The 10,041-nt window shown below is 46.7% G+C and overlaps 1 protein-coding gene across 4 annotated transcripts in view; it reads right to left on the minus strand.

The window, feature by feature from the left end:
- LOC124480161 (serine/threonine-protein kinase WNK2-like) overlaps positions 1-9,741 on the minus strand; it is a 34,657-nt gene extending 24,916 nt beyond the window's left edge. For all 4 annotated transcript variants that reach the window (XM_047039247.1, XM_047039249.1, XM_047039248.1 and 1 more), the window contains exons 1-2: positions 9,227-9,741; positions 8,007-8,824 (exon numbers count right to left, since the gene is read on the minus strand). In XM_047039247.1, the coding sequence (XP_046895203.1) occupies positions 8,007-8,654 (648 nt within the window). In that variant the 5' untranslated portion in view covers positions 8,655-8,824; positions 9,227-9,741. The remainder of the gene's footprint in view (positions 1-8,006; positions 8,825-9,226) is intronic.
- Positions 9,742-10,041: the final 300 nt, after the last annotated feature.

Here is a 10,041-nt window from a genome sequence, read left to right on the forward strand (position 1 = left end):
TTCCCCGGTCCAACTCAAGTCTGTCCCGTTAAAATAGCAGATTGGTCTAAAAGAAGCTAGCAGACAAGCACAGCACAGGCGTGGCTGCACAGCTGGGTTTCACAGGCCCAGGCACAGCCACCCTCCACTTGGGCCACAGGCTCTGACAAATGAATGGTGACATCAACATGAAGTCATCTATAACACTGTGCTGCAGACCGTCGCTCCTGACTACAGCTGTGTGTTTGACTCTATTAGTCTGAGACAGAGCCCACACCAGCACACCCAGACACAAAGACCAGAGAGGATATGGGCCACACAGGAGAGCAGACACCAGACCACATCAACGATCTCCTCTGTAGACAACTGACAGGAAGGGTCAATTGAGCGTTGCGTGTGGTGGTCATCAACATGGAAACATGTTCAATATGTATACAAATGGAGCCCAGAGAGAAGGCATCCCTGTGTGATGGTGTCGTTCACTGCCCCAGAGAGGCACCGTGTGTGGGGCTGGCCTCTCAGGAGAGGCTCGTTGCCTGGAGCCTCCATCATGGGGACATATTCCACACACTGTTCAGCTGACACATACACATGCGCACCCACACACATGATTGATGTGGTTCTCGGCCAGAAACCTTGATGAATACTGCTGAGGGGCTTGTGTATTAAAGCTCTCTGCCTCCCCTACAGTGCTCCCCATGCAGAACAGGACATTCCCCTGTTGCTGTGTGAAGGCAATAAAAGGAACCACAGTGTAATTTACCAAGATGAATCAACCTCATCTCACACCGGAAATTAAGGATGTGGAAGTCTGGTTCACAAGATGGCTTCACACGGCACATGAATAAAAAGATTGGATGCGATCAAGATTTGAGCCTAACTTAGTACATTCTGGACAAACTATGATTTGGTTCTTATTCTACAATCCCAGCCTTCAGTTTGTAATGCCTGTGACCAGATTAGTATTTTCCAGACTACAGCAGAGATTGACCAACATTTCACCTCTCCGTTAAGTATTGAGAGAGTATACCAGCACAAGGCAGACAGCCATGGTTGAGACACGGCCCTGGCATTGATCAACACCACGGTTGTTTAATTACGCCACCACAAACACACACAAAAATCAATGGCCGATTTGGCCTTCCGTCTGCCCTCATCATCTCAGGACTGTGTGACCAATCGCTGTTCTTCTCCTCTTATCCCCCAATTAGTCTGGCCTTCTTCTGATCTGATCCCTGGCTAAGGACCCTCTGGTTAGCTGCAGCTGTGATTAGTTGAATTTAAATAAGAACAATGGGATTAGACACATTCAAACATCTCTGCTGAGAAACTTAATATGTCACAACATTTTTAACATTGGAAATCTAGGCTTATAGTAATGCCTCTAAACACCAGTAGGCCTAACTGTGCATATGGCTCCATGATTCAGGTTGAACCATCCAGAGGCCTCTCCTCACAACACCTCAGAGCAAAGGGGAGGCTCCTCTCCAGCACTACGTCTAAGGACTGATCTCAGTGCAGTCACAAGGGAGCAGCACCGCAGTAACAGTATGGGCTGATCCTGGACCAGCTCCACCTCTGCAACATCCTGTCCCATCTGTCATCCAGTCCAGGAGGGGGGAGGCCCGAGGCAGTGCCAGCCTGTCTGCTACTTATCTCTGTCTCAGTGCTACAGCAGAGCAGCAGAGCCCTGGCTCTGAAGCAGGGCTACTCTTTAATTGGCGCGTTGGCACCCAGGGTGGCATGGTGAATTATTGAAGACTGGGATGAGATGGTGAGACTGCAGCAGTGATAAGCCAACAGGAGAGGAGGAGGAAGGAATATTTTAGACTTGTGCACGTGGCCAACTACTTGGCCAAGGAGAGCACCGAAATGCTGATTAACCAGCAGGGCCATTTCACTTCAGGCAGAAGAAGACAAGGAAAGATAACAGCTTCGTCACATTGAGGAAATGGAAGGCTTTTTAAAACAGTAGCTGAAGTGTGTATGGGCGTGTGTTGTATACAAGGGCTGCATTGCAAAGGTGTTGTGTAAGTGAGCGTGCGTGCGTGTGCACGTTTGCGAGAGATGTGATGTTGCGTGTAGCCAGGATTAGGAGACGCAGGCCTCCTGTAAGCCTATTTCCTGTCACAGGCAAAATATGGAAGCTGACGAACAAGCGCTGCCATTGACAGAAAGACAACCCAACAAGTGTGGGTGATAATAAGCTTTTCCTTTCCTCCACAGGCTAATGCTACTTACGTAATGAGTTCAACCACCAAAGGGTCACCGTAACAGTCTGATTACATGTGTGTCAAAGAGATAGGCATAGACAGCTAGAAGGCTACTTGTGATACGACAGCGGGAACAAGAGAGGATAAGAAAGGTGTGGAGGGCCTTTTAGACCCAAAGTCCTCCTGGTGAGCAGTGGGAGCTAGCTAGCAGGAGTGCCTCTTAACAGCTGAGGCAGGACTATCTCCTGGCAGACAGATATGGAGTGGAGGGAACCGAGGCTTTCCTCTTCCTTCTCTGTGATAGCGAGCACAAGAGGACGGGGCTAGGAGCACCAAACGGCACTCTCTCCACAGCCTCTTCCAACACTCCTCAGCAGGCAGCATCTGTGAATGGGATCAAACCAAAGACAGCACCGACCCACCAGCCCACCCCCCTCCACCCGCCACACACACGCCTCTCCTGGGGGAGGCTTTTACCCTTTACCCACACAGCCTCAAAATCGAAACAGAATGGAAATCAGAGCTTTGTCATTCAAAACAGTCAGTTCACGTGTCTCTCTAAGGAATACTCAGGGGGTAGGCTGTATGGCATGACTTACAGGATGTGATCAGTCTACCCGTGCAAGGAGGTCCACTGGCCAGTTGAGGTTGACTTAAATGATGCTGCTAGCAGTTTGAATGTCCTCATTCGAACTGCTAGATTGCTAACCAGCCACACCAGAGTACAGGTGGAGATGTGTCTGTCAGAGGAACCAGACACAGCTAAACATGGACTATGACAGATGGCGGTGACATCCTCCAACTCACACAAACACACGCATACACAAATACACACAACGATCCACAGTCCACAGTAAAACCCAGAGAGGTTGTAAATAGAACTGTCCAGCAACAGTGGCTAGCCTAATAGCTGTGGTGCCATGACGCCAAAGCTAGTGTGTTCACCCAAGTGCTGATGACTGCTTTTAAGTCTGACTGAGACATCTGCTCCGGAACCACAATCTGCACACAATCACAATTCAAAGAATCCTTCAGAATATAATGTACCCTAAACCTGTACAGACCAGCGTAGACCAGGACAGTCAAACAGCGAGCCATCATCAGAATTGACCCCGCTTTAAGGCCGGAGCTCCCTGAGGTGTGTTCCAGTCTGCTCTGGGACTCGGCCTGCCAGAGGGGCTGGGATGGCAGATTGAGCTGTCCTCATCTGACCCACCGCCGCCTCGCTTTTTTTAGGTGCTGCAGTGACGCGGCACAGAGCCAGAGAGGCAGCCTTGACTCAGCACAAGCACCCCTGCACAGACTCCCCCACACACTGCTACTGCTTAGGGGCTGGAGTTACAGGCTCTGCATGAAAACATCAGGGATGCCATAGGTCTTTCCTACATCAATTCTTTTAGCCAGCAAACCGAGGGGGGTCGATACCTCCAAACCTGCCCCGACGCGCTGCAACGGGAGAGTGTGAAACATTCTTCTTTTCTCGGCTGCTACTGTTCAGAAAACCGGTAGATTGCTACATTTACAGTCATTTGCTGCTGCAGCTTAATGTGAACACTAGTTTCTTACTTGTGTAGAATTTGTGTTCATGCTTTGCATCAATGACACCTCATCGTTTGCTGTTCAGGCCAGTCGATGCATCAATACAGAGACGGACTGCACCACAACTCCCCACAGAGCAGAGCAACGTGACACAGACTACCTGACCTTCCTGGACGACACCACTGAAATCACCCAACACTGACATGCATCAGCAGGACTATGTCAATCTAAATACAGGATTATGGATTTGACTTCAGCCTGACACACTTAAACCAAATCCATTCACCTTATGCTATTATGTAAAGGGCTCAATGCCACTGACACCAACTATATAGGACCATGTCCCCATACCACAGGGGCTCAGACCAGGGTGCTAAAGAGAAGTTCAGGAAAGGTACACATGGAAAGGGTTTCCATTATGCCACAGCTTGAAATGACTGAGGGGCTCAAAAACTCATGAAAGAAAATATGTATATACGTATACGCAAACCCTGAACCACACAGAGGTCTGCTACAGAACAGGAACCACTACTGATGCAATAGCATCTGTATTCTCCTCTGCCTCTACAGGTCTACGCTGTGACTGCTCTATGGGCTGGTAAGGAGGGCGTTTCCCAGGACGCTGCTCACTGCACTGAGGATCTGCAGGGAAGAGAGGAGAGGGAGGAGGATGATGATGATGATGAAGGTTAGAATGGGGAAGGGCCACTGTCAGTGGTCTTGGTCTCTGGGCTCCATCATGCAACAGTATCAGCACACACAACAGAGAATTGATCTGCAGAACCTGCTCTGCATTCAGCCAAGGCAGCAGCCTTGCATGTGTCGAACCACCCCTCTGTCCCCTCAATCAACCACCAGCTCCTTGCCTCCCACCACTCTTCCACAATGATGTCATCCTCATGGAATACATTATGTACAGCAGAGAATAAAAGATTGGATCCCGCTCATATTGTGGTCTCTGGCTGGTTATGCCGGGCGTGGCAACTAGGCACAGACCTTATAGAAATATACTGAACTTTGAAGCTAACTTGCTAATGTGTACCTTCCCATCATTTCATCCTGTACAACTAGGTCAGCGACTGCTGCCATTTTGTCAGAGTCAGCATGCGTGCTTGAACTCTACCGTGAGCCATGTTTTGACTGGCGGGATAGGCTTTGCTCTGCATTGTTCAGATAGTATTTCCCCACACAACATACCTCAGCCAGGGGAGGTGAGTGGGTCGAGGGGGAGCCGGAGGACCAGCCGGAGGAGACACACACATTCCTTGGTACATTCCTTGGTGCTAAATGTCATTACTTGTATGCAAATAAGTCATCATAAATCTTTGCTTAACTGAACTTGTAAGTATTGCTTGCTGACAGTCTTTTAGAACAAACCAGTTATCAAGTGGAGCCTCTGGCACCACTTGCACAAATAAACTAGCTAGCTGCCTCAACTGCCAGACTTTGCCCACTTCTTTCTGGCCCAACTAAGCCTGGTTGGCTGCAGCAGGTCAGGGGCTGAGCTACTGATGAGAGCTGGGTAGAACTTCAGACCCTGCTCCCGCCCACTCACAGTTCCCCATGACCCACTTGGGCAACTCTTGTGATTTCCTTTCTCCATCTCTTTGATCACATGGGGATCACACACACACACACACAACAGGGTCTACACACCACACAAGTCAAGACCAAATGTTTGTACCACCAAAGTGTGTGTGGTGGTCTCCCCTCTCGCTTGGACAAAAACCATTCTCCTTCCATTGTGTCATTCTCGTCTCTGTGATCAGATGCACAACAGTAGATTGTATCTGGATTCTGCAGAACATAAGCACTTGACTGCACCACACTCCTGAGGTGAACTGTGTAAGTGTGGGGTCGTGTGATGCGGGACCAGCTAGCAGAAGAGTTGTTGATGACAAGACAGAAGTCACTGGGGGGGGATCTCTCTTTCAACCTTCTACTGAGATGAATATCCTTCCATGCTCTAAGACCATCTGTTTGACATAAGCCTGGGGAGAACATGCAGAAAGAGAATGAGAGATAATGAGAGATACAGAGAGAGAAAGAGAATGAGAGAGAGTGAGAGTGTGAGAGAGACCAGGAGAAACCGGGAGAGTGCACAGGGCCATAATAAAACTTTCAGGCAGAGAAACCATGTGACCAGCAGGAGGAGGGCTGAGTGGAAAATCACAGAGAAACATCCCTCTTTCACCTACCTACAACAACGCTACATACCACGGCAGTCCACTGGGCAACGCATGCCCAGCATCACCCACATGCACTTGTACAAAGGGGAAAACATGTATGGCACTGATAAATGTTTCTACAACTGACGGCTGTGGACACGGATGTTTAGAGGTGAAACGAGGAGCCTGGGGTTGTGGGGGGACAATGCTCCCCACGTCTTGGCAGAACCATCCGGACTGTGCTCTTTACAGGCCACTAGGGGACCCTGACGGCTGCACTTCACATACATTAAACATGTTCACCATGCTCACTAACCTTACACACTGTCAAACCCTTGTTAGGAAATCCAGAATTATTCAACTCAAAAACAGTATCAAACGTTTGATACAGCAGTCAAATTAGTAAATGCAGAAGCAAAGATAACAGAATCACAATACCGTATGTGTGAGAAAAGCAGAAAACATGAAGTGGGTTGAATTTGGGTACAGTTTAACTTCCATTACAGCTAATCTATTGTTATCTCCAAGGGCATTACTGGAGCAGTAGTCAATATGAAAGGAGTCCTGTTTGATTTCTTAATGAGATAGACCATTCGGAAGGATCAATAATCGTGACGCACAACCATTTCTAATTAATTAAATGGGACCTCATGAAAAACCTAAATGGCAGGGCTGAGAAGTCCTGATCAATGTGTCTAATCAACTACAAAAAGTAACAGTGATTGGGGCAGTAATTTTGGGCAAAATTGACAAAAACATACAGTGCAAGAAAGTGGTTTTAACAGCCAGTGGGGAAAAATGCCTGGATTGCTAATTGAGTTCCATAGGTGCCCACTAGAGGCAGTGTTTGCCCATTAGTATATGGGGACATACAGAAGATTTTTGTTTTTCTGGCTTACGTCCTCTTGTCAGAGGATTTTTTGTAAAGAAATGTTTACACTGTCACACAGTCATTCAATTCCTCTCCATGACTGGTATTTGCTGTGTACATGATCTCCATGCTTGGATCAAGATTGATCATCCATGTTTGTCCCCAACCTCTGAGTCATGACATCATTCATCTGTAACGATGCTAGGCGGTGCAATCACATGACATCATTGGGCACCGTACTTACCACCAGGTAGCTCACATTCCCACATACAAAACAAACTACCTCAACAAGCTTCAGTTTCTTACACACAAATTCAGGCCACCACACTGCTCCCAGCATGCAACCGTACGTTCAGCTGTTTCCTGTCTGTGGGCATCCTGTCTCACAGAGGGAGGGGTGCCAAGGCCTTTACCTTTCACCACCTACCGCTGGGACCCGGCCAGGAAATGCACCTACTGTATTACAGGATCACATTAGAAGTGCTGATCAGAGATTGACCTAGATCATACATTGTGGGCTACGTTTTATACCTCCTTTTGAATAGCACCAATGACAGACAAGAGCCAAGGTAAAACGAGTGATACTGAGTCAGAGGACTTCAGTCATGCTTATTAAAGTGGCTTTGAGCCTCCTGGGAGAAAGAGGTCATGGTAATCCTGACCAGCAGTCTTTATAAGACAAATATAATGAGGGAATACCCATGCATGGTCCAAGCTTAGAAGTTAGTTTCTTATTGTTCAAGAGACTCCAAGCACAATGTAATTTGGGACATTAGGTAGTAAAGCTTGTCAATCCACATCTATAAAGCCTTTAATATTTGTAGAAAACCCATTTACAACATATTGGTATAATGTCAACGGTGGTGGAAGTAATGAACAGGTCCCTGTAGACATCAACAGTCTCCTGCCCATGTGGAGCCTGTCTGACAGCAGAAGGGACATCCCGTGAAAGCCCTGCATCACTGGCTAATGGAAATGATTGAGGGAACCTCTCCCCTGTCATCCATCACACGTTTCAAAACATCCACACTGAGATTTTTTTAAGGTCATATAGCGTACATTGGTTAAGCAGGTTTGGTTACGAATGTACATGTTGTAACCAAACGTTCCAACAAAATAAGCATTTGTTTTAACTTTATTTTGGGCTGTTTAACTACGAATGCTCACTTTGCATTAGAGATTAAATTAAAATGGACAATATATCAATCAAGAAAAAAAATGATGTAGTTGGTATACCTGAAGCTCACACCAGGCAACCTCCACCCAGGTGTCAGTATCCAGGCCCTTGTACACAGTCTTGAAGGACCCTCTCCCGAGTTCGATATCGAACTTGAGAAACCTTCCCCCAGGAGACGTGGAGACAGCCTTCATCTCAGCTTCCTCTTCGTTCTCATCGCTTGCTGCTTTGATAGCGTTTTTTCCGCCGTCAATGGAGACAACACCCAATTTGTCTCCAGCTTTTTCTTTCTCATCGTCGGCACTTGCACTCTCTGTCGCGCTATCTTTTTGACCAGCTTGGCTCTCGGTGCTTGAGCCCTCCTGTAGTCCAGACCGTGTCCCTCGTGTCCTGTCTACTATTGTGCGCAGGTTTATGTTGAGAATTTTATTCCTGTTGTCACATTCGGGAGCCTCAAAGGCCTGCTCATCTGAGTCCGAGAACCATAAACTTCTCCTGATGAATCTTTGACGCACGATCCGCTGATAATTTGAAGGAGGGCTAGGGTCGCTTCCACCTCTCACGACTGTCGAGGTTTCCATTTTATTGACGTTTCCATCGCTGATAGTCTCATACATATTAATGTTGAGTTCACACTTCGAGTTAGGAACAGAAGGATATTTAAATCCCAGGGGAGCCTCCGAATTGGACTCGTCCCCCGATTCCATTGCGATTGTAACGTTGAATCACTGATGTTTCCAGATAATGTTTACTATGGCTAGAGAGTTCCCAACACGGAGACAGAGTTGGGGCTGAATACCTGCAGCGCCCGCTCGGTGACGCAGTTCGCCAGCATGGAGGTATCAAGATGCGCTGTCACTATGTGGCTTCATCCAGTCTGAACAGTGCCAAGCAAAACAATAAATGTTAGAGGTTTAGTGGGAATAAATGCTTTCAAATCAGACCTGGTTAGATTTGCAATGAGCATGATCCAAGATACCACCGCTGCTGGGGAAGATCTATATTTGGAAAAATACGCTAGCTTTCACTGCCTGCATTCTAACATGACATGAATTCGAGACTTTGATATGCGGTACTATACTAGCCAGTCTAGCTATCTAACAAAATTCGACGAGATGCGCTCATCTACACCATGCTGCTAAATAGATTGAATGAACAATTAATAATAACGGACAGAAAATTCAACAATCATTTGTAACATTAATAATACTCAAACTTTAGGGAATACTTATGTTTGCAATGTATTCACACTGTAAGTAGCTAGTCACGCGTTACTTACCCATGCAAGTCGGTGAGCGTCCCAATAGAGAGCGAGATAGCTAGCTATATCCTGCTGGCTACTGACTCACTCACACTGTCTGAAACTACTGTGAGATTGCCAGACTAGCTAGCCTGCCCGTGGTTGTAAACCGGACCACAACAACTTGGCTAGAACAGCTTTTGCTGAATTATTGACAACTGTTTATTTCCGTATATGATATTATACATTATGGATTAAACAGAAACAAGTGCTATTTTTTTTTAATGACCCACTCTGAGCTCTCTACACTATCTTGCCGATGTATTACTAGCTAGCTAACGATAATGTTATGCGATGGAAACGCGTAGTTTGCGTGTAAATGTAGCTATATATAGTTAGGTAGAAGAAAACATCCCCAAACTAGTTAGCAAGCGAAAATTGTAATTGATTAACCATTATATGGATGTCTATCCTCAGCATTCAATGGGCGCAGTCAAGTTAAAAGCTGCTAGCTTGCTATCCATCTTCACACAAATCAGCCGGCACGGTGTGCGTCTGTGACACTCACTCACAGTTACACGCCCCTGCCCTGGTAGCAATGCTGCACGATCACGGACCACCCAATGAAAGTGTACCTTTTAGCGCGAGTCCACTAATAGGAGCAATAAGCCACAAAGTAAAGCAAACATTATGGCATGATATCAGTGTAATTCCAATGTTAAGATGCTTTGTTAAGACAATATGGTCACACAGATGAGTATGTGTTACGTTACTTTTAAATGGATACATGAACTCGAGTACTAAACACTACTGTAGCTAGTCTAGCTGATCTGAGACCAGTAGCCTACAGTAAT

Source organism: Hypomesus transpacificus, chromosome 18 (genome assembly GCF_021917145.1).
Source record: "Hypomesus transpacificus isolate Combined female chromosome 18, fHypTra1, whole genome shotgun sequence".
Lineage (NCBI taxonomy): Eukaryota > Metazoa > Chordata > Actinopteri > Osmeriformes > Osmeridae > Hypomesus > Hypomesus transpacificus.